General features: G+C 36.7%; 1 protein-coding gene across 2 annotated transcripts; it reads left to right on the forward strand.

The window, feature by feature from the left end:
• Positions 1-7,510: 7,510 nt before the first annotated feature.
• On the forward strand, positions 7,511-8,901 carry LOC144997707 (uncharacterized). 2 transcript variants are annotated; one of them, XM_078957579.1, is made up of 2 exons: positions 7,511-7,722; positions 7,873-8,901. In XM_078957579.1, the coding sequence occupies exon 2, from the start codon at positions 7,910-7,912 to the stop codon at positions 8,789-8,791; it is 882 nt and encodes a 293-aa protein (XP_078813705.1). In that variant the 5' UTR covers positions 7,511-7,722; positions 7,873-7,909; the 3' UTR covers positions 8,792-8,901. The 2 variants fall into 2 exon arrangements, with proteins under 2 accessions (XP_078813705.1, XP_078813706.1); XM_078957580.1 differs by having other exon boundaries at positions 7,511-7,657.
• Positions 8,902-27,028: the final 18,127 nt, after the last annotated feature.

The following is a 27,028-nucleotide window of genomic DNA, read 5'->3' on the forward strand; positions in this document are numbered from 1 at the left end:
GCCCCTGAAATGTCATAAGCCCCCAACCATCGGTAACGAATTCCGATACCACCCCAACAACTCGCTCTCTCTTCTGGTTCTCCGACCTCACGGCCTCAGCCTGTGCTCCACGAATGGTATCCAACACCGGAGCCATCACGGTCAATCGCAAACATACATCTCGCAATGGGGGCGCTCTCCTCCATGCGACTCAGTGCATCGGATACGACATTAGCCTTGCCTGGATGGTACAGGATCTCACAATCATAATCCTTGACCACATCCAACCACCTCCTCTGCCGCATATTTAGGTTAGGCTGATCCATCAAATACTTCAGGCACTTATGGTCCGTGTATATCGTACACTAAACCGCGTACATATAGTGACGCCAAATTTTGAGGGCGAACACCACTGCCCCCAACTTTAGATCATGGGTGGGATACCTTGTCTCATGAGGCTTCAGCTGCCTCGATGTGTATGCTATCACATGCCCTCTCTGCATCAGCACCGCCCCCAACCCCAAGATCGACGCATCACAATATACCACAAAGTCCTCCATTCCCTCGGGAAGGGCTAACAGTGGGGCTTCACATAATCTCTGGTGAAGAGTCTCAAATGAGGCCTACTGCTCAGGGCCCCAACTGAACACCACACCTTTCCGGGTCAATTTGGTGAGAGGAACAACAATCTTGGAGAAATCCCTGATGAACCTCCGATAATAACCAGCCAACCCTAGAAAACTCCTGATCTCAGAAGGAGATTTCGGCACCTCCCAACTCATCACTGCCTCAACTTTGGCTGGGTCGACCAATATCCCTTTCTGGTTAACGAGATGCCCAAGGAACTGGACCTCTCGCAACCAGAAATCACACTTGGAGAATATGGCATAAAGCCTCTCCGATCTCAGAACTCTGAGAATCTCCCTCAAATGCTCCTCATGCTACTCTCTAGATCTTGAATATACCAAAATGTCATCGATGAATACGATCACCGACCGATCCAACATCGGCCTGCACACTCGATTCATGAGATCCATGAATACTGTCGGGGCATTGCTGAGCCCGAAAGGCATCACCGTAAATTCGTAATGCTCATAACGCGTCCTGAACGCTGTCTTCTGGATGTCCTCATCTCGCACCCTTACCTGATGATATCCAGACCTCAAATCGATCTTGGAGAACAAGATGCTCCCTGTAACTGATCGAACAAATCGTCGATCCTCGGCAACAGGTAATGGTTCTTGAACGTCAGCTTGTTCAAGTCCTGGTAATCAATGCACATCCGGTGTGAACCATCCTTCTTCTTGAAAAAAAGAATAGGCGCTCCCCATGGCGAGCTGCTCGGCCGAATAAATCCTTTTCCCAACAGCTCCTGAAGCTGCGAGGATAACTCTTGCATCTCTGGAGGTGCAAGGCGATAAGGCACATTGGCGATAGGCGCGGCCCCGGGAACCAAATCGATATTGAACTCTACTTGCCTCACAGGAGGCACACCCGGAAACTCCTCTGGAAATACATCCGAGAACTCACGCACTATCAGAACCTCCTCAACTGACCTCGGCCTCTCTGAATCAATCCGCGTATCCATGACGTATGCCACAAATCCCTTACAGCCCTGCTGTAGACACTACCTCGCTCTAGCGGCCGAACAAAACGGTGACCCAGAATGTGTACCCTCACCGTACACCATAAGAACTCCCCCACTAGGGTCTCGTATGGTCTCCAGCTGCCGCTCGCAGTGAATAACCACTCCAAATCTGCTCAACCAATCCATTCCTACGATGACACAGATATCCCCCATCACAATCGGGACCAAATCAATAGGAAACTCTACACCGAAAATATCGAGTACACATCCTCGAATCACCTCCGTGGCATATACTGCTCTCTCATCGGCGATGGAAACTCTCAGAGGTCGACTCAACGCCTCTCGACTAATGCTGATGTGCCGACTGAAAGCTAATGATACAAAAGATCGACTCGCACCCGAGTCAAATAACACCAAAGCAGGTACATAATTCACAAGAAAAGTACCTACGCATATCATAATATAAGCATAAAATCTTAAACATTAAATAATTACATGAAAGATTACATACCAGCCACGACATCGGGTGCTGCGCGGACCTCCTCCGCGGTCAACTGGAAGGCTCTCCCTCGTGCCTTCGGCGCCTCGACCTTCACTGGCCGACTCTCGGTAGCTCTGATGGCGGCAGGGGTAGATCCCTGAAGTGTTCCCTGAGCTGATCCCCATAATTACGGACACTCTGCCTTCCAGTGTCCGGTCTGATTGCAGTGGAAACACACTGCAAACCCCTTAGGGCAGTCCTTGGCCATATGCCCCTCCTTGCCACACTTGTAGCAAGACCCAGCTCTACAAACTCCATCATGACCCTTTCTGCACTTCCCACAAGTGCAACCCTTCTGGCTCCCTGCTGTGGGATCAGCGGGCTTGGCCCGCTTGGCTGCCGGTTGAGACTGTGTCGGTCGTCGATCCCTCCCCTGAGACTTCGCCTCCTCCTTCGCCTGAGTCTCTAGCTCGATCTCCTTCTTCCGTGTATTTTCTTGAAGCTCGGAAAATGTCCGGTACGAGGAGTTCGCCACGAACTCCCGAATATCCCTCCGCAAAATGCTCAAATAACGGCTCATACGTGCCTGCTCAGATGACACATGCTCAGGGCAGAACATCGCCCTCTCATGAAACATCCTGGTGATAACCGTAACAGACTCTGTACCCTGCTTGAGGGTAAAAAACTCCTGTGCCAACCGATCCCGTTCCACCGGAGGAACGTACTTATCCCGAAACATGGTGGTAAACCTCTCCCAGGTCACCGCAGCAAGCTCTGCTGGAGAATAGTGTGCTGTCGTGAACTTCCACTAGTCCTTCCCCCCCAGGTGAAGCTGGTTCAGTGCAAATTGAACCCTCAAGTGCTCCGGGCATGAGCCTGTGTAAAAACAACCCTCTATATCAGACACCCATCTCATCGCCGCAATCGGATCCTGCATCCCATCAAACTCTGGTGGCTTCGTATTACTAAACTCTCGGAACAGCAACGCATCACCACCCTGCGGCCTTGCAGCAATAACAACTGCGGTAGCCACTGCAACAGCAGCCTCAGAAAGAGAAGCATAACGCTTGTCAAAAGTCTCAATCAACGTGGTCTTAAAAGACCCGAACATCTCTGGTATCTCTGCCCTGATGGCCGTAGCCACCTCCTCATGGATGATCCGGTGGATCTCCTCATCACTAGCCCCGCTGCTCTCTGGCATAAGACGTGTCCTCACCATGATCTACCTCTAAAATATAACATACGATATATTAGAAATTCACTCGAGGATACTCACACTCGATAACTCATCCCTCCTTGATCCATGGCATCCCAAAGATTCTTACTTGGACTGTACACCGACCCGGTGTTTTCAGTAGTACGGGCCCAATACTACTGTCTGCACCGTATCAGTATACACCCCAAGTCCTCCTCTTCGGATCCCAAATCCCAAGTACTCTACTATGCATAATCCACTCTTTAACAGATCTCTCATAAGCTCCTCGCTGCTACCTATTCACTCTCAAGCATCTCATAGCAACTCACCTCTCCCTAGGCTAAGGCATCACAAATCAGGGCACTCTAGTCCTAATAGGAATACCTAGCCCACTCTAGCAAGAGAATACATCATATCAATCTCATAAACATATAATATAAGGGTATTTTGGGAAATCACCGTTCGGGTGCTGACTGATCGTACACACGTTTCTGCTCTGTGTTTCTCTAAAAATCTTTTACTTCTTTTAGAAAATTTGGTTCTCTTTTGAAAATATTTTCCAAATCCTCAGTTTGAGTTCAAATACTCCCGAAGGTGTACCCGAATCCCTCAAACCAAGGCTCTGATACCAACTTGTAACACCGTAAATTTCCAAAATAAATTTTCCCATTTATATAAACATAATTCATTTGTAAATCGTAAAACATCATTGTTTGAAACTCAATGTATAACATATAACAACATCCCAAGATCTCGTATCACAAAATCCCGTGTGTGTACTGATCAAGCCGGCGCCTTCCTGCGATCCTCACTAGTACCTAAAATACATAACACAAAATACTGTAAGCACAAAGCTTAGTGAGCTCCCCAAAATACCACATATAACACATATTAGCCACTCGAGGCTATAACTCTGTGGGTCCGTGCACCCAAACTCTGTGAACCCTCAGGTTCTAACTCTGCAAACATGCACAACATAAATCACATAGAAGAATGCAGTACAACAAACACTATATATAAACCACTGTATCACATAACTCTATTTACCTACTCAAGGTAAAGTATAGTGAGAAAACTCACCTCGCATATCTAGATAACTCGTAAATCCCTGAAATCAATAGTGCTCGATCTCCCGAGCTATAGTCCTCCTATAAAGCTTAACCACTGTATCACGAAACCCTAGCCCCTCTTGAGGAGATTTGACCCTCTTATGTGTGTTTTTAGTGTATGTTGGTGAGATTTTAGGAAAAGGAGCCTTGATCAAAGGAGAACTTGTGGATCCAAAATTAACATATCCTTTCCAGCTTCATTGAGGTATAAAGCTTGGAACTTGCTCCTTGTATGCTTAGATCTAGTCTTGATGAAGTTTTGGTTTCTTTTTAGTCCTATGATGAGATCTAGTGGGTTTCCTCCACTACAAAAGTTAGGAGTTGCTTTTCTTGATGTTTCTGAGGTCCCTAGTCCATAAAGTTAGCATCTTGATGGTTGTGGATCAATCATGCATGTGTTTAGGTCCATTTAGTGAAAGTAGAATGCTAAAGTAAGGTTTGGGCTCTTTTGAGCCATGCAAAGGCTCTAAGTTCATGATTTTATCGATTAAGACGTTCCACAAGGCTTACATATCGAGTTTGGACATTTGGTTGCAAGAACTAAGCACTTAATGGAAAAAGTGCTTAATGACACGTGTGATGGGCGTACGCTGCCAAGTCCCCAATTCCGTATGCGGCCTAGTACAGCGGGCGTATGTCTGGTACGCACAACATACTAGGCCTGATCCTTGGGATTTGCGGTTTGGGCCATTTTAAGGTTATTGGGGTTGTAGCCCTTTTCGGGCAACTAACCTTAGCTGGATTTGGGTCTTGTATCTGTTGGGTCATAGTTGGACCTTAGTTTTATGGGTTGGACCATTATTGGGTTAAGCTAGTTGGTCCCAATAAGGGAAAAATTAGAATAGTATTTTACCGTAGAGGCTGAGAGTGTAGGGTCAGGGACCCCGATTATGAATTTTGACCTAATTATTAATTAGCGCACAGTTTTTTCCGGATTAGCAGTCCGAGCATTTATCTGATTTTCAGTAGTCTGAGGTGAGTCTCCTCACTCTGCCTAACGGGTCGAAGGCACCAATGTCGGGCCATAATTTGTTATGGTTAGATGTTAGTTGTCCGTGTGTCGCTTGCATGTGTATTATGTGATATGTATATCGAGAAGTATTAGCTGTCAGGCGGGGCCTGATGAGTGTATTGTATGTTATTTTTCTTAGTGATTCTTGCATATGTTTTATGTATATGTATGAATGTCGGGCGGGGTCTAGTGAATGTGATGAGGCGAGGTCCATCTCATGTTATTGACATATGTGTTCCGGACGGGGCTGATGGTTGTTGGCATGGCCCATTTTATGTTTGATATGTATGGTATGGGATATTTTGGGGAACTCACTAAACTTCGTGCTTATGGTTTTCAGTTTATGTTTTAGGTACTTCCGGATCGAAGGGGAATGGCTCCGGATGATCATACCGCACACACCATGTTGTTCCACCTTTTCTTGACTTGATGTACTTAGATGATTATTGCCATACTCTAATTTTCTTTTATGGTTTTATGAACACATTTTGGATGATAGTTTTATTATTATAAAATTAAAATTTTAGTCTTAAATTTTGGAACGTTATAATTTTCTTGGGATGTTAGAAAGTTTAGATTACATGCATTGGATATGAAATATGTTTCCAAAAACTTATCATGGCCAATACACAAAGGGCAATTGTCATTATTCGATGGTCGTAATTGAAACTGTAGCCTACAGGATTTGTGGTTCTGACATGCCTACTTTGGTAGTCCTGGTTCGATTAATGATATTAATATTCTCAATAATTTACAAATATTAAACAAAAGGCATGGCAATATTACCCTAATTCTTCATTTTTACTCCATAATACAAATTTGGGTATTATATTATCAACAGTGCCAAAATCTTGATTGACAATCTTGATCTTAAGTGTCACCGAAAGATAAATTAGAATGTCAGTTTTCGGACGAAGACCGGTTGCTTTAGTTATGATGTGTTTTTTTTACGTATTAAATCATATTTTTATGTATTAAATCATGGTTTAATTTATTAAGTTGTATTTTAAGTTTTAATTTATTGTAACTTTTTTTATTTAATATGAAATGTTTGTGCTATAAAAAAATATAATTTATTTAAGTTTGAAAAAAAAAAAATCAGCATTACATCTAATGTGTTAGGTTGCTACCACTAATCCCAATAAAATGCTAAGGAAAAACACAAGTAATAGGGCAGAATTTTTTTCTTTTTGATGTGGTAGGAAAAAATAAAAAAGTAAACTTAAGGATACACCACTTTCTTCAACCTTATAAACGGTGAATATCGTTTTATCTTAAAGTTAAACTTTAAAAGGTAACTTCTTGGATCGAGAATACATAGAGGTGCATGCATGGTCCATTGAGCAATAACACCAGTGGGATACCTTTAAGATCCTCTTACTTTTTGGTCCCTCGTCTGCACATACAGTTGATGTTTGCAGGCTCTATCTAAGATCCCTCTTTAGTACCACACCTTTTCCTTGAGGGTGACCATCCTGCAAATTAACCTCATCCTGTTCATTACCATTCTTAATAAAAGATAGTGTGATTATAACTTGCTTAGATCCATGTCAGGTGAAACTTTATAAATTTCATTTGTAATTAATAGATCTCATGCACCATTTTGTGTCCAGTTTTAGAGCTAGTTAACTAACATATGGGTTCATACAGCATTGATGAATGATTTAGAATTATATTGTTTTAATGTGCATTCTAAACTAGGGTTTGTTGCAGAATGTATGTGTTTATCTTAGTATTCCAAATTAGCTAGGATAAATAATTATTAGTATTCTAGGGTTTTGTTAACCAAGCATTCAAAATAATTTTGGTTCGTTTTCAAGTGTTTGTAACTTGGCGACATTAAGGTGGATGTATCGATCATGAAGATCTATCGTTTATGTGAAGTAGCTTTCTGCAACAAGAGCTAAGTGGTCCCAACCCGAGACACCCCATCCATCCATATTAACTCACACGTAGTAACGAAATAAAGAACGGAATGACCTATATAACCAATTTCATCAATCAAAGATTGTTCAGTTTGTGGTGAACACTTATCTACATTGCTTGTCGGTGACATTGACACCACTGACGCAAACTTTTCCAATCTTTAGTGGACTTAACTTCTAACTTTAGCGTGCAACACCAACAGAATAAAAACCAACGTTGATAACATTCTTGAATTGTGTGGTTTACTGCAGAAAGATTCAAAGTGAGATTCTTCTGTAGCTCATAGAGCAAAGATCGAAGAGGTCGTTCTTGTTCAACTGTTGATTTCCTGAAGTAAGTATAACGAGTCGACAGCTGCCCCGCGAATGTGAGTTAATTTTCTTAGTTATCATCTGCGTGTATAGTTTTCGATGAAACTATCACAAATTGATCGTAAGTTATCTGTTTGTTGTTCTCGTTCATTTTGTTGAAAGACTGTGATATTTTCCCGAGTCGTTAATTATATTGGTTTTCAAAAATTAGGGTTTCAATCTTGATAAATTTAAGTTACAATTAATACCCATGTTTTGGAATGTTTTCCAGATTAAGGATTCAATCTGCCAATGGTGCAAAAAGTAAGATGATCAACAATACTTATGATCAAGAAGGTTATGCCAAACGACAAAAGCTATCAAACCCTAATATGATCTCGAGACAATACGCAGGCTTCCAGAATCCAAGAATTGTGAGGGTATCACAGGCGTTCGGAGGAAAAGACAGGCATAGCAAGGTTTGGACAGTTAAAGGAGTGAGAGACCGAAGAATTAGGCTTTCCATACCTACAGCTATTCAATTATATCACCTTCAAGATCAGCTCGGGTTAACTCAACCGAGCAAGGTGATAGATTGGTTGCTTGATGTCACTAAAGATGATATTGATAAGCTTCCACCCCTGCAAATGGCACAAGAAGATTTCAAGCGATTCCATCTTCCACCCACTGTTGTTCCTCACAATTTCAATTCTACACAACTTTCTTTTTCTCCATTCTACAACAGTACTCCCAATAATGATCACCAGAGAATGGAAGGGAAGGAAGCTATACTTTCTTTTTCTCCATTCTTCAATACTCCCAGTTATGATCATCAAAGAACGGAAGGGAAGGATGTTATCATAGAAAACAAGTGGAATTCTTACAATTATCAGGGCTCTGATCAGCAGTTTTCGAACCTATCTTTATCAAGATCTGATAAAAAACTAGATACTTACACATCGCTATTCCCTTCTTCATCTGCTCCCCCATTCGAGCCACAGATTTTCTCGTGTTTTTCTGGCCCCGCAACTCCTTCATTCTTTCCTCCTTACGTAATGCCATTTGAATTGTTGAGCTCGAGTTCTCCATGCGTACCACCGAATTCTCTTGTGCAGGTACCCCTCAACCTCATCGACACTCAAATGAAAGCACCGTTCGGGTTGAATATGAATTCTACGATTAGTTCACAAAGCAATAATAGCAATGGTTGATTGCTTAGCATTTCGAAGAAGAGACAAATATGTAAGTACGTAGTAATTAATGTGTTTCGTAATGAAGTTCATAAATGGTGTGTAACTGGATCGATTAATAATAATCAATATTTCCTACAAGTATATATTTTACTCGCTTTAATGTGAAGAGAAATACCACATACTACGATATCCCTATTCTAATAAAAGAATAGTTTTAATCTCCTATTGACAAGTGTCATACAATTAGAACACCTCATTAATGTTATATATTCATTATCATGCCACTTGTCAACCTATTAATTATTCATTTCAAATTTTAAATTTAAAATTTTTTCACTCTAATTACATTAAACTAATAATTGATTCTTTTATTTAAATTTCAAATTTTAAATTTTCCCACTCTAATTATATTAAATTAATAATATTAGATTGAAAAATAAAATAAAATTAATACATATTATAACATGATATAACTTCATGTATTTATTTAAATCAACGATTATAATTTTATATAACTAAAAAAAAATCTCTTAAATAATAATTTATTTAAAATAATTAATTAATAATTTGGACTTTTTATATGAAAGTTTAATTAATTTTATAACCGTGGTTCTCACGGGTTATAAACTAGTGGATGATTATAAACATAAAAATATCAAGAAATAAGTTGGTATGTATGTATATTCTTATCATTTATAACAACTTATATATACTATTGCAAAATTATAGTGTTTTTGTTTTTGACATTTCAAAATATGACTGATGTTTGGTTTGCAATGAAAAGGTCGTACGTAGCTTCACCTAATCATGTACAAAGTTTCTCTTACCATTTTTTTTTTTTCCTGGAAGTGTTAGAAAATTCTTATTATTTTGGAAAAATTAAAACTTATTCGCAGAAAATTGAATAGAAATACCTAAAAAAGGGGTAAATTTCTTCCCTTCAATTCTTTTTTATATTTCTAGTAGGTCATGAAATTAAATCTTTAATTTTCTCAAAATAATAAGATTTTTTTTTAAATTTCTTCAAAATTTGTATATAATATATAAGCGTATTTTAAAATATTTTTATGTAAAATTTATATATTTTGATATATTTTTTTAAGCATTTATATATTTTTAAAGGATTCCATGTATTTATAATTTTTTTTACGTATTTATTATTAGCATACCATGTACGCATGTCTGTTTTATGTATGTCTTGTATATATGTATTGCTAGTATAGGCCCATCTTTTTGGTTTATGTAGTGCATATTGTACTCGATTACAATATAAATGAATTCCAAACCCAAAGGCCATTCTATGGTAAAATACCGCATTTACATGGTATTAGAGACTTACGCCAAAATCCTTTCCTCTCTCTCGCTAAAACCCTATGCCGTTGTAAAACTCTTTGCAGTTAGCCACTTTTCCCTCCATTAATTCTTTTCTACCCTCTTTCCTTCTTTGATATATTCTACTCCTCATTAACATGTCTGAATCTTCTATGAACCAAAAACCAATTTGTGTCACCAACATCAAAGCTTATGTTCCTCTGATCTTGGATCTCAACTAGCTAAACTATGATGCTTTGAAATAACTTTTTCAAATGCACTTAAGTAGTTTTGGGGTTAGGGGTCATCTCATTAGGAGACTCCAAACCTATAGATAACAAGGATGAAGCGTGGGTTAATCTTGATGACCTAGTTAAGTGTGGGTGCAACCGCTCACACTGTTTGGAGATCTCACAATCTCTCAATATTGTGAATGCATGATAATTAGTAACTCCAGATTCTTACTCTTGAAGATCTCACAATCTCTCAATATTGTGAATGCATGAAAGGTAATCTCAGATCTTCTCACCAATATCGGATCTCCTATCCTTGAGCCAACCCTATTCATATACCTCATAAATGGCTTAACACCAAAATATGACAACATAGCCACTATTCTATGCCATCAAGACCCTATACCAACTATTCTCAAATGTAGGTCAATACTATCTCTGGAAGAACGAACCTTAAATCGAAACCAACCAACTCAACCTCCCCATATGGGCAATGCATCTTCACCCACTGCCATTCTTGTTGGCATCCATTCTACCCCCAACTATGTGCTCCAACCAGCAACAACAACCGTAAAGGTCATAGTGTAACGCTCGTAGATCTGGACTAGTCAATTTAGAGATAATAGGGGTCGAAAACGACTTTTTGAAAAATGAATATTTAGAATAAATAATCTTAACCAAGTTGTAGAATATGTCTCAAGGGTTCCGTACATATAAAGAACGTTGAAATCCGAGTTATAACGAAGAAGTTATTGTCCGTCGAAGTTTTACGCAAAACCGACATGACACCGGGAGACGTAAATAGTGAATTTACAATGGAGGACTTTTTAGCCTTATAAATCTAAAAAAAGTTGTAGTATACGTTAAACCGAGAACATACAAAAAAAACCCCAAATCTGACTTCGTATGAGAAAGTTATGAATTTTCTAAGATTTAACAGTGCACCGTCCGAAACTTGAGTTTTAGATCAAGCGGTTTTTGGCCTGTGCGACCTAAATGAGAATTGAAGATCTCATTAATAGGAACTCAATGGTAAAAACACAGACGAAAACAAAGTCCGTATGTAGAAGTTATGAATTTTACGCGGATATTTAACAGTATAATCTCTTCATACTGTTAAATTTAAGATCGATCGAGAATTAGCCAACGGAGTCAAAATGAAATTTATAGATCTTATTTTTACCTATGCGTGGATATAAAGAACGTAAAAAATAAAGGTCGTATGTGAAAGTTACGGATTTTAGTAGTCGGAAGTGTGCTGTCCGAAAATTGGTGATATGACACAATCTTTGCCATTGCTTTCTTCCCAAGTCTTGCCACTAGATGCTGACATGTGGCACCAAGATCAGTCATTTTTCATCCTATAAATAGAACCTCTCACACCCTTATTTTCTTCACACCTTTCCCATTCTTTCTTCTCGTTACACTTTCTCTAGAACCTCTCTCTAGCCCTAAAACTCCCCGAAAAGCATAGGAAACCTCCCTAGAACGAGGTGGAAGCTCCGGAGTGCTCGACGGCTCTGAGAAGAAGAGATTTTCGGCTCGGGAACGCTGCTCCAAGCAAAGCCTAATTTTCTATAAAACCCGTTGTAAATGAGTTACACCTGCATTATTTTTAATATAGGTTTTATTTAATTATAGTAATGTTATTAGGAACTTATAATAAGTACTTGGGCTATTATTATGGGTTATATAAGTATTGTTTAATGATTATATAATAGTAATAATAGCTAGACTATTAATTTGTCTTGGCAAATAATATATTAAACTCTAGTGGTAATAATACTAGGTTTCGTCGAAGGAAATTGTTTTAAAGTAAATGAAGCGCTGTCCGAGTAGTGAGTCACCACCTTATCAAGTGAGTGCATAGTTACTTTCAGCTTACACATAGATATGAAGTATTTTATATAAATTACGTGTTGTGTGCATATTATCTGTATACTTGCTATCTATGTTGGATGAATAATTTTATACATGTTTTAAATGATTTAAACTATATGTGTATTTTATATCTACAAAATGTGTTGGGTAAAACATGGGTTGATGTAATAGTTGTTGTGTGAGAAAATAAAATAATGAGAGGCCTCGTTATAGATGTTATTGATGATCAGTCATCTAGCAGAGTATAGATGACTACCACAGACTAATCTAGACAGTCCAGTGGAACACTAGCAGGCTTGCAACCTATATGTGTTTATTTGAACTGTGTGCTCACCAGCAGTACTCCATCCCCCACATGGTTGCCTTATTTTACATGAATTGATGAGGAACCCCCGAAGCATGTGTTGTCACACCGATGAAAATCCCTTAGATGTTTTAGGGACGTAAAGTGAGGATAACGGGAACGGGTAATTGGGTTTGTTTGGTTTGATAAAGTTAATAAACTTATTTATTGTGGGTTGAAAACCCTATGTACTCACTAGGTTTCCCAACCTGACCCACTCAACTTATTTATATCACATATGTTGATATGAAGTCACATTACACTGAGAGATTAAGGAGATATAAATCACTAGTGATAATGAATTTAAGTTCTGTTTATGCTTATGTTTCTGTATTGACGATGACGTCCAAAATTTTTTAAAATGAAAAAAAATACTTTTCTTCGGAAATGCTTTGATAACGTATTTATCATCTTTTATTGGAAACAAGTTCTGGAACATTTTTATTAAAAAATGTACTCTGATTTTTATAAAGTATAAACAAAATCAGTGTTTTCTGATCGTGAAAATGGGGATGTCACACATAGGCCCTCTCAATCTCATCGTGGTGGCTCACAAACCTAATATAGTCTCCGCCATCATGTTGTCGCCAATCAGCCACAACCAAGCCTTCCTTAGTCACCATATCCGGCCCCGTGGAACTCGTTTATGTGGTCCTACTCTATATGACAACAACCATATCGACCACCAGCCCGTGTTTCATAGCATTATCAACATTGGCCTCAACATGGAATCCTGGGCACCGCTGCTGCTCACCCCTCGGGTTCTATATTTTCATAATATCAACCATCAACAAGTTTCTATGTTGCCTCTCCTTCGCCTACACTTGTTCCTCCAGCAAAATGGTTCCTACAATTAGCCCCAAACCAGCCTACAGACATTACACAGGCTCCCATGCAATGCACCTCAATGAGGGCTTAGATCTCAAATGGTATATGGATACAGGTGCCACCTCTCACCTCACCTCGGACACAAGTAAACTCCAATCTCTTGGCACTAAAAGTAATATAACACATGTATTTGTTGGCATTGGTTCACCCATTTTTGTTACGCACACACACCGTTCAAACCACATTTCCCTCTATCTACATCATTTACATCTTAAAAATGTTTTAGTTACACCTTATATTATCAAAACATCTCATATATGTTCGTCGATTTACAACTGATAACCAAGTTTCTAATGAATTTGATCATTTTGGTTTTTCTATGAAGAACCTTCAAACTCTTCAGCTTCCGCTTATGTATGACAGCTCCGATGACCTATAACCAGTTCCTCCTCGGACTCTTTTTGGTCTCCTATCCGGCAGGACATCCTTGTGGCACCACCGTCTTGGTCACCCTGGTGCCCATGTTTTTAATCGTTTAATTTCTAGTCATTTTCTATTAGTTGTCGAGCTTGTCAACTTGGCAAACATGTTCGTTTACCTTTTTCTAGTTCAAACACCATCATTTTTGTTTTATTTGATATAGTTCACTCTAATTTGTAGGAATCTCCAATTGTAAGCATTAGTGGCCTAAAATACTATATTGTTTTTCTAGATCACTTCACCCATTTTGGTTTGGTTTACCCACTCTGTAATAAATTTTTTGTCTTCTACAAGTTCCTTCACTTTAGAGCTTTTGGCAAAAAATAATTGAATACTCAAATTAAATCTTTCCAATGTGACCATAGTGGTGAATTCGACAACAAAAAATTCCATCAATTTTTGACCAAGATGGAATTACCTTCCATCTGTCGTGTCCTCGTACTACCCAAAAAAATAGAAAATCCAAACATATGATCCATATAATCAATAACTTATACACACCCTTCTCTTCCATCCTCACCTCCTACCGAGTTTTTTTTGGGTTAAAGCGATTCATAGGCGCTTCACCTGTTAAACCTAACTCCCTCCATTCCCATTAATAATAAAATCCCATACACTAAGCTCTTTCAAAAACCACCATCATACACTCATTTTTGAGTCTTTGGATGTCTTTGCTATCCTCACATTCCCATACCATATAAATTAGCCTCTAGGTCCACTACTTGTATCTTTATTGGATACCCATCCAATCACTGTGGTTATCGTTGTTTAGATCTTGTCACTTGCAAAATCATCATCTCCCGCCATGTCAGTTTTTATGAGCTCTCCTTCCCCTTTCGCTACATGACACTAAATCAACATCCATCCTACTCTTTCCTTGATAAATCTCTTGCCCAATCACCCACATCTCGTGACTTTCTTACTTCCTATACACCTACCACTCATGATGCCACCAGCCATCCTCCCTCACCTCTCGGTCCCTCTAACACCACCTATAGTCCTCCTTCCTCTCTCGGCTTTACCCAAACCTCTTCTCGAAGCTTCAGCAAACCCACCACCTACCCATCTTACCCATCCATCTGATGGGTTTTGGTCATAAGACGTCCTATGTGCTCATACAAACCCTAATGCTTGGATCTAGGTTTCTCTATTGTACATGCTTTGAATCCAAGACTATAAACCCTAATTATAGCATACAAATAATCATATTAACATAAGAATGAGTTTATAATGTTACCTTGATTGTTATGTAGCAATAACAATCCCAAATCTCCTTGATTTGACTTTGGAATGCTTAGAGTCACAAATGTCACTCCTCTAATGGCTTACAAACACCAAGAGCAAATGGAGACGGTATAAAGAGAGAGGAGAGAGGTTAGAATTCGTCCTTAGGACTTCTTGGGAAGGGATACAAGAATTCATGAGCCTTAAGGTCTTTATATAGGTGTAGAGATAGGGTTTCAGTCATTATCCTTATCTAGTTGCTTATCCACAAAGCAACCCATAAGATAATCCTTGAATCCTTATCGTAGTCGAATTCTAAGGCCTTATCACCTTAAATTCGTCCATCCTAATAATAAGATAATCCTACCTTATTTTGTAACTATCACATAATTACAATTCAGTCCCTCTAGTTTAATTAATTACACTTGATCACAAAATTAATTCTTAATTAATTATTGACCAATATTAATTAAACAAATATGATTTCTCCTTTAATATATTATTCTTATAACATATTAATAAATCATAATAACCTCTCTCTCTATTTATTTCTCCAATCAAGTTGCTTTGGTGAAGGCAACCCAAAAGGACCATGCACCATCGGGTCAAGTACATACCAAAATAGTTATGGACTTAAACACTAATCCAACAGTCTCCCACTTGGATAAGTCTAATAACTATTATGCGTATGACTTCATATCCTGATCTGCAATCGTAGCTTTTCAAAGCTGCTGTCAACTCTGATCCTATCAGATATGCGTGTCCTTAGATAAGGGATCATATATTCGTCCATTCTAGATATCGTATGAGATATGATTTCTAATCATTCTTTTTTTTACTATTTCTCGATTCCCGATTTATGACAACTGACTAATTGAACAAATCAAATTAGCCCTAGCCCGGCCGAGCATTTACGTTTGTCATCACTAAACCATCGAGGGGCCCAAAGATATCGCATTTATCCTACTTGGGATAAAAGGAATAGATAAACTTTGATACAATGCTCGCTTGCACTCATTAACCAAATCACACACAACAATATGTTTTATAACACCAAGTTACTAGTGCGTTTACATATTATCAATGTGCAACCGATTAGCAAGATACAACTCACACATCTCGGTTTCAAAACTATAAGATGTTATCGTCTCACCAATCACTCGTGATACAATTCATGGAGTGATCCAAGTGAGCGTGGGTTTAATCCAATGCTCAAATTCATATTCATAAGCACTCATGAACGTTGCAACAAACATTTGCTTATGTCTAATACTCTTTTAGACAATCCACACACCAATTCACGACAGTCTTCATTCATACCTACTTCCAACATATGAATGACTATGGCCCGTTCGACTAATTTGACTGTTCTTAACCAATTAAATTATTCAGGAAGTCAAAACATGCAAAGTGAAACACAAGAATAATACTAATCCCATATGGCCTCAACCATTTGAGCATAAATAAAACACCTTTTATCTATCACCCTATCGATTACTCATTATTTGTCGTTTCGGGTAATCAACCTCTTACTTGAATTATTACACTTGTCCAATGTTCCCAGCATGCACACAATGTTTACTTATGGTTCTTACTTTGTGAAATAGATCAAATTGTACACATTTCCAATCATTCTCATTTCACAACTCCAAATCCTTTTTCATAAGTGAAAGAATATCAAATTCTTGCTACTTATAGAATATGCTAGATTCTAACATTCTATGCAATGATTCTTTCGTAATGTCACTGCACCAAAGTCACAAAGACTATTGTTAATGATGTTACAAATTCCTCTATCGGAGATTGTTACAAGACAATTCCTTAGATACGATGTCTCTCACTCAAAGTACATTCCTTTGAACATCCTTTTGCATAAAGGTTTCTAATCTAGTCATAGATTTTTCAATATTCAATTTCCCAATATGGACACGCTTCCATATTTTCCATTTGACAACTCATTCTTAATAGAATCTTGTCTATTCATAATAATGTCGATATGGTCCATTCAATACCATGCTTCCAACTACTCACAAGCAACCAATCCTCGTCGAACTTTGGATTGTTCTTTGATAGTTGTTTAATTATTTTAGTCAAAACCAATTCTAGTCCCTTTTCCCTCTAAATGTGCTAGACATTTGGAAAATTTTAGAATGGTCAAACATTAATGCATTTGCAATCGATCCTATACCCGAAGCGTATTGGACACGATTCATAATGTCTTGCTTGCTATGTTCTCAAAATTCGAATTTTGAAGAGGAATGTCGTAATCATAATCGAAATTTTAAGAACACACTATGTACCATTGACTAAATTTATTAACATTTCTCAACCTAAGCCTTTAGATTTGAAATAAAGCATAATATTCTCTCCCTTAATTATAGCAAAACAACTTTACAACCTTTACGACTTTGCAAGGTATAACTCTTGTTTTCTATAATTAATATTGCCAACTTGCAATATGTACCTTAATAATCATAGAATCATAACATTTATGCTCCCACTATCATGATGATTATTATAAAACATAACACTTATGCTCCCACTAGCTTCGATATGTATTCACAAACATCTTAACTTTCAGAAAACAATACCTATTGAATTTCTTAAGTCCATGTTTCTAATACTTAATGCTTTAATAATCTTTTATCAAGGCTTCTTAAGCTTATACACCTTTGCTTTATATAGTTCATATGTGTGTCTAAACTATTAAGACTAATTGCCAAACCTCACAATTCAAATCATGGAAAGGGATACCGTAACCATAATTGAATTCGAGAACGCAACTTTACAATCACTATCTTCTTAAAATCTTTCTTAGTGAAAGCATTTCCTCACAATCATTTTCATGAAGGAGGAAATCTTATGACACTTAGATTTTAATGGTGTATATGTTCCTATCCATGTGAATTTGTTAAAAACAAAGTTTATGACAAATTCAAACTCATATGGACCGAACTTTTTTAATCTTGATTTCTTGCCTTATGGTAGCACAGCTGCCTACCACGTCTTCCAAGTAGTTAAGCAGCTCACCTTTTCTTATCAATGTACCTTTCATTGATCAAGGTGCCTTGCCTTTTAAGCGTTCAAAATGAGAACTCATAGGACTCACATGCATAATTAACTCAATTGGAACAGCATAGAAACAAAATAATGTCAACATGATAGGTTGTAAACCTCAACTCGTGTGCTAGTGATGATCGATAAGGTTTATTTGATTTGTTATTGAAACCTTTCAAGACCATTAAGACTCCCACTGACTCCTTGACATATAAGATTCTCTTGTCAATAAACATTTCTTGACAACCAAATATTCAAGAGTTAGTGTAGCTTTTATCAAAACACTTCATAAATTGGTCCTAGTTAGCCTTTGTCTTATCCAAGACATCACAACTTTCCACATTTGATGAATGTTATAAACCTTCTTAATACTTGTCACTCATTGTCACAATCTTAACTTTAAGACTTGTTATTGGGATGAAGTATGATTGACCTTTTGATTTAACCATTTCTTTAATTCTTGATTCCTCTTCTTAAACATACAATTGTACTAAGACTCACATAGAGGATCAACTGAGATATGATCATTAAGACCCATTATAAAGAATAAAAGCTACTCTCCCTTCTTCTTAGAATGGAGAAACTTTTATCTTTCTGCCTACTTGATTCTTCTTATTCGTTCTACTATTGATCTAAACCCTTTAATCAATTCAAAATTACACTTAATCTTGTAAGTGTAATCATATTTACTAAGCCTTTAGTAAATCATGACGAATATCTTTGTTACTCTTATGGTGAACTTGATCAACACACAACTTTGTGTACTCGATCTCCTAGTCTTTCACTTGACACTTTGTCAACGAATTTGTCTAATTTCCAAATATGAAATTTCTCATTCATCATGCAACCAAGTTGCGTGATTCCAAATTTCAGTCCAATTGAAACTTTGGGCAATGAGAAACTCTCCCTATTTGGTAAATTCTCGACATTTCCATAAATAAAATAACTAAGAATCATATCCATTCGTTGTAGAAATATGCAAACATCAATTTTCATAACGATTTCATTGCAAGGAAGTAAACAAATAAATAAGTCAAAATTTATTTTATTTATAAAAGCAGAGGAAAACATTTGTCCTTACAATGCAAAATCCATTGAAAACTATGTATTTCAAAATGAAAATTTCTAACAACTCTATTATAACTATCTAAGCTCAAAATCTAATCTTCAAGTCCATGCGATCAAGATCCATTTCTTGTGATTAGATTCATCTTGCTCTTTCACCAAACTTCCTTTCTTTTCACCGATCCTGCAAAACATTCAAATGCAATCTTATCACATCATGTATTTAAATCAATGAATAGGAACTTAACGAAGTTAAATAGTGGATTTTACCTGAAGCGCAGTCATACTCTTTGACTCTCCCATCTTTGGAATTTTCAGGTTCTTAGGGCAAACTTCTATCCAACGCCCTTTCTCTTGGCAGCAAACGCAAGTCGGTTCTCCTAGAACGTCCTCGGAAGCATGGTCGGTTGACTTTCCCAACAAATATGCTCCATTGCTTCGCCAAATCATTTCTGATTCAGCAGCAATGAGCATGTAAGTTAGGTCAATGAGGTTGTCGTCATGATCCATCATATAATACTTTCTTTTGAACTCATTATATGATTCAGGAAGTAACTGCAGAACCCAGTTCACAGCCAACTTATCCGGGAATGACACACCCAAAATTATCAACCTATCAATGTGTGATTTCATTCCTAGAACGTGGGCACACACGGGCTTACCATCTTCATGTTTCATTTTCAATAGGGCTTTAGTGATATTGAACCTTTCAATTCTTCGATCTTGTGGGTTAGGGAGAACAATTGGAGGAGGAGGAGGAAGTGAAGCATGATTTCTTGTTCCTCGATCAAATCGTGGAATATCATCTTCATGTGGAATGCTTGTTCCACGGGATTTGGGAAGACCATAGTTGTCAAACTTTGACATCTACAAAACGGGAGAAAACAAATTCAAGTTAGTTGATCGATTGATTGAGTCCTTAGTAAATCACCCAAATGAGATACTAAGGCTAGGACCCAACACAATATGCTACAACCTAGAAAAGGGATGCCGTAATCTAGTTGCAAAATATTTGAAGGTAAGTGAATGACGATTCACTAATTTCCACCATGAAAAACGAAAAAGAAATTTAAGTTTTAAATCTATTAAAACTCCTAGATCCTTTGAGATTCATTGACCATTTCAATGGCATGTTTAAATCTCGATATGCCCCTCTTGTTTGTGACTGGGATGCCGAGGATCACAAAGCGGGTGTGAATAACCATGCAAACTTACATGGTGCCCTCACATGTTACAGTCACCTATTCGATGTGCCGGTAAACCACACACGCTCCACTGAACTATGACAAACATTGAGTCACCCTTTGCTACCTTTGCATAGAACCAATTAGTGTGCCGGTAAACCACACACGCTCCACTAACATCTTCGCAAGGGCACAAAGTGTAATTTCATGGAATTGCATCAATTCACTTTTGCCTAAGTAACTAAGATTGGGAATTTTATGAAAACATTTAGTTACTTTTATACTTTATTATACTTATAATGGAAGGTTTCGTCCTATCCTACCCGTTCGGATAACGACCCTCCACTAGTCAAGAGTGCGGTGGGTAAGAGTGGATACCCATTCAATCGCCATTTTATAGGCAATTTCCTTAAACACCCCTTATAGACCAGCTTCGTGAATGAGGCCTACTAACGGTAAGACTGACTTTTACTCATACACATATATATAATGTTAGACTTTTAATGTTATATATAGTATAGGGTGTATTTTATACTTTTAAAATACTAGATGGTTAAATTTAACATTTACACTTTTAATTCAATTAAATTGTAAACCTAAACTTTTATGGATTTATTAAACCTCTTTTAATTATACACCTTAATTAATTAATAAAACCATAAGGGTGTATTTAAACTTTTCAAAACTTGGGTCTTAGAATTTAACATTCCTAATTAACTTTTAATCAACTTTTAAATTCCAAAACTTGAGGGCAAGTATTGAGACATTTCAAAACGTTAGGGTTAGAATTTAAATATGTGTCAAAATTAAACTATTAATTCAAAATTTAAATTCCAAAACTTGAGGACAAGTTTTGAAACCTTTTTCAAAACATTAGGGTTTTAACTATTTAAATTTTAAAACAACAAAACTTTTGGGTTCAAATTTAAACTATAAACCTTAAGGGCAAAATATGAAGCTTTTCATAACAACAAGGATCAAATAACAAATAATCTAAACTAACATTTAATTACATAATTATCCATATTTGATTTGTTTAATGATTTCTTGCAAATCAATTTATCAATTTACTCAAAATAATTAATCAATTATCTTATAAGGAAACAATTATCTTATTAATTGATAATTATCTTTAATTAGATCAAGAATATAGTCATATATATATCACAAAATCGGATTTATATTGATATAATATGATAAGGTAACTATCCTAATGCAAAAACAGCAAGAAATCCCGAGATAAGCACTATCTGACGAGTTGACTCGTCGAGTCAAGCCTGGACTCGTCGAGTCACCCTGGACTCGGCGAGTTCAGCTATGGACTCGGCGAGTCCAGCCTCTAGAACACCAAAAAAACGAATTTTTTAGATATACAATGCATCAATACAATTGAAACCATCCTAGGCTATGATACCACTGATGGGTTTTGGTCATAAGACATCCTATGTGCTCATACAAACCCTAATGCTTGGATCTAGGTTTCTCTATTGTACATGCTTTGAATCCAAGACTATAAACCCTAATTCTAGCATACAAATAATCATATTAACATAAGAATGAGTTTATAATGTTACCTTGATTGTTATGTAGCAATAACAATCCCAAATCTCCTTGATTTGACTTTGGAATGCTTAGAGTCACAAGTGTCACTCCTCTAATGGCTTACAAACACCAAGAGTAAATGGAGAAGGTATAAAGATAGAGGAGAGAGGTTAGAATTTTTCCTTAGGACTTCTTAGGAAGGGATACACGAATTCATGAGCCTTAGGGTCTTTATATAGGTGTAGAGATAGGGTTTCAGTCAATATCCTTATCTAGTTGCTTATCCACAAAGCAACCCATAATATAATCCTTGAATCCTTATCATAGTTGAATTCTAAGGCCTTATAACCTTAAATTCTTCCATCCTAATAATAAGATAATCCTTACCTTATTTTGTAACTATCACATAATTACAATTCAGTCACAAAATTAATTCTTAATTAATTATTGACCAATATTAATTAAACAAATATTATTTCTCCTTTAATATATTATTCTTATAACATATTAATAAATTATGATAATCTCTCTCTCTATTTATTTCTCCAATCAAGTTGCTTTGGTGAAGGCAACGCAAAAGGACCATGCACCATCGGGTCAAGTACATACCAAAATAGTTATGGAGTTAGACACTAATCCAACACCATCGTCTTAACCTTCACACCTCTACCGAGTATCCTATTCCCTGGTCCCATATCCAACCCCTTCAAGACCCAAACTGGACCATTGCCATGAAGGATGAGTTTAATGCTCTTATTTCCGATAGAACATGAGTCATGGTTATGAGGCCTCCTAAGGCCAATATTTGTGCATACTTTGTGGTTGTTTCATAAAAAAAATAAAATACAAAGCAGATGGTTCACTTGAGCGCTATAAGGCTCGACTGGTTGCTAATGGCAAAAGCCAACGACTCGGTATTAATTGTGATGAGAAAACTAACTCAGTAGTCAAATCAGACATTATCCTAACTATCCTTAGTCTTACGGTTTCTTGTAAGTGGTCCATTCATCAGCTAGACATCAATAATGCCTTCTTGCACGTACAACTTAATGAGATAGTCTACATGCATCAGCATTCGGGTTTTAGAGATCCGGCTAACCCGGATTATGCCTACCATTTGCAAAAGTCACTTTATGGGATGAAATAAGCTCCATGGGCTTGGTTTCACCACTTTGCACCATATGTCACTTAGATTAGCTTCACTCATGGTCACTACGACTCATCCTAATTTATTTTTTGCAGGGGTACACAAGCAACTGATTTACTTCTTTATGTTAATGACATTATACTAACTACTTCCTCTAAAGAGCTTCTTCAATGCACCATTTCCCATCTGGCCACTGAGTTTTCCATGAAGGACTTAGGTGACTTATCTTATTTTTTGGGTTTCTTAGAGACACGAGATGATAAAGGCATGTTTTTTTCCGAACGCAAATACACGTTAAAAGTTCTCGACCAGGCAAATATGTCAAATTGTAACCCCTATAGAACACCATATGATACCCACACCAAACTAAACTGTGATAGCACCCCTGTCTCTGACACTACCTTATATAGAACTTTAGCTGATGGCTTACAGTACCACATATAAGTCTCTACATGCATGATCCAAGGGAACCACATCTGAACGCATTGAACTTTATGCTCCGATAAGCCAACAATACTCTTGATTATGGATTATATATGTTAGGTTTTATGTACTATAACACTCCTATGGTGCACATACAACCCTAAATGCTTTGGATCTAATTTTTCTCTAGTTATACATGCAATAAAATTTTCCAAAGTATGAAGCTTATAACTAGCATACAATTTGGCATATGAATCATAAAAGTAAGTTCAAAGATTACCTCTTGTTGTAGCTTGTTGAATTTTGGCCTTTAAGAACTTAGCACCTCAAGTGTGATGCCTCTAATAAGTCACAAACAACACCAACAATTGGAGGATAATGAGAGAGAGCTTCTAGGCACTAAAATTCGGCTATAGTATCTCCTATAGTGTAGGAATCCAAGAGTCATGCGTAAACCCTAATCCATACAGTTAGGTTATGATCCATATCTCATGTGGGATAACTCTTCATGGATACTTACATAAACTTAGCCCATCATGGATCAATAGCCCAAACCATATATATATATATATATATATATATATATATATATATATATATATATATATATATATATATATATATATATATATATATATATATCACTGATTTACATAATCAGTCCCCGTTTATTTAATTAGTCTCTTTTGATCATTTAATTAATTCCAAATTAATTCTTGATCAATACTAATTAAATATGATTCCATCTTAATATATTATACTTATAATACATTAACAAATTACAAGTAACCTCTTTCTCAAATATCAATCCTATCACATTGTTCAGGTGAAGGTAACCCAAAAGGACAATGCTACTCTCGGGTGAAGTACATACCAATGATAGTTATGGGCTTAGACACCTAATCCAATAGTCGCCTACTTGGATAAGTCTAATAACTATAACTGAAAGTACAAATTAAAAACCGACTAGCAATCGTAGCTGTTAAAAACCGCTGTCGAACTCTGGCCTAGTCAATGATGTGTCCTTTAGATAAGGGATCATATATTCCTCCATTCTAGATATCGTATGGACTGATACATGGATTATAATCATTCTATGTATCCACATGTTGTTTCCCGATTTCCGATTTATCACGACCGAATAATTGAACAAATCAAATTAGTCCAGGCTTGGCCAAACGCTTAGGGTTGTCATCACTAAATCATCGAGGGGCCCATAGAAATCGCTTTTATCCCTCTAAGGGTAAAAGGAATAGGTAAACTTCGACTCATATGCTTGCTCTATTTACTCATCAAATCACACACAATAATATGTTTTATAACATCAAGTTACTGGTGTGTTTACATATTATTAATGTGCAACCGACTTGTAAATTGCAACTATATGTATCCGTTTCACGAATATAAGATATTATCATCTCACTAATCACTCATGATAAAACCTGCACTATGTCTAAAACACTTAGACAATCTATAGTCATATTCATGACAATCTTACCTCAATACCTACTTCCAAAGTATGATCGACTGTTGATAGTTTGAATAATCTTATTATTCAGGAATTCAATACATGCAAAATGAAACACGAGAATAATCAAATCCAATATGGTCAAACTTTGAATATAAATAAAACACCTTTTATTTAATCACCATATTGCTTACACATTATTCATTGTATAATGTTTCGATTAATCAACTTAATACTTGAATTAAAACAATAGTTATCCCATGCTCCAAACATGCACACTATGTTTACCTATGGTCCTTAATTTGTGAAATAGATCAATTGAACATATTTTTCAATGAAACTCATTTCACAATTCCAAATATTTATCACAAGCGTAAGAATGCCAAATTCTTGCCACTATTAGAATGTGTTAGGTTCTAACCTTTATGCAGTGATGCTTTTGTAATGTTAATGCACTAAAGTCATAGAGACTTGGACAATGAAATTCCAAAACTTTCCACTGGAGATTGATAACAAAACAATTCCAAGGAAGCGAAGTCTCAAATTCAAAGTACATTCATTTGAACATCCTTCTTGCATAAAAGTTTCTAACCTACACGTAGATTCTTAATATCCAACTCCTATTATGGAAACATTTCCACATTTATCATATGACAACTCATTATTAATAGAATCCTGTCTATTCATAATAAAAATCAATATGATCCATCCATTACTATACTTCCAACTGTCCTTAAGCAACCAATCCTTAGCGAACCTTAGATCATCCTCGACAGTTGTTTAACTAATTTAGTCATATCCGGTTGTAGTCCTTTTTCCCGCTTAATGCCCTAGGCATTTGGAAAAACAGAACTGATGAATATTATAGCACACATAATCGATCCTATACCTGAAGTATATGGGATACGATTCATGATGTCTTACATAAAGACATGACAGTTGACCAATCTCTTGCTATAATATTTCCATATATATTTTTTCCAATGTTGAATCATTCCTACATGGTATTCATATATATCCTTGACTAAATTTGATTAAAATCTCAATCTACGCTTTTAGATTTGAAATGAAGTATGAGTTCATCGCCTTAATTATAGCAAAACAACTTTTTAAACTCTACAACTTGGCAAATTGAAACTTTTGTTTTCTATAATTAACATTGCTAACTCGCAACACTTACCATAATAATTGTGCTCCCACTAGTATAATATTTACATTCTTATTAGCATAACACTTATTCTCCCACTAGCTTTGACATGTACCCAGAAATAACATGGACTTCTAGAAATCAATACTTGTTGACTTTCTTACAAAAGTTCAGATTTCTGATACAAGATGCTTCGATAAGACTTTATCTAGGATTCTCAAACTTATACACCTTCCCTTAGATAGCACACATGTGTGTCTAAGCAATTTTATAACTTACAACAATAAGACTCAAATGTTTAGACCTTTCGCCATTTCTCACAATTCGAACTATAAAGAGGGATGTCGTAATCATATTTGAATTTGAGAATGAAAATATCACAATTGCTATCTTCTTAAAATCTACTTAGTGAAAGTGTTTCCTCACAATAATTTTCATAAATTGGTGAGAAACCTTATGACACTTAGATTTTATGGTGTATGTGTTCCTATCCATGTGAATTTGTCATAACCATAATCAGAAAACAAGGTTAGTGACGAATCCAAATTCATATGGACTGAACTTATTTAATCTTAATTTCTTGCTACTTGGTAGCACGAGGGCATGTCTTCCTAGTTGTTGAGCAGATCACCCTTACTGATCAATGAACTTTCACTGATCAAGGTGCTTTGCCTTATGAAAACAATTGAGAACTCATATAACTCACATGCATAATCAACTTTAACTAGAATGGGCACTGAAACAAGAATGCATCAACATGATAGGTTACAAACCTTAAGTCGTGAGCCAGTGATAAACAATTAGTTTATTATTGATTAGTTCTTGACACTTTGCAAGATCTTTAAGACTCCCACTGACCTCTTGACGTATAAGATAACCAAAATATTCAAGAGTTAATGTGGTTTCTTATCAAGATAAACAA

The sequence above is a fragment of the Lactuca saligna genome, chromosome 5 (assembly GCF_052625555.1).
Source record: "Lactuca saligna cultivar CGN05327 chromosome 5, ASM5262555v1, whole genome shotgun sequence".
Taxonomy (NCBI): domain Eukaryota; kingdom Viridiplantae; phylum Streptophyta; class Magnoliopsida; order Asterales; family Asteraceae; genus Lactuca; species Lactuca saligna.

Coding starts and splice junctions, on each gene's coding strand:
- LOC144997707 (XM_078957579.1), top strand. CDS start 7,910: ATGATCAACAATACTTATGATCAAGAAGGTTATGCCAAACGACAAAAG.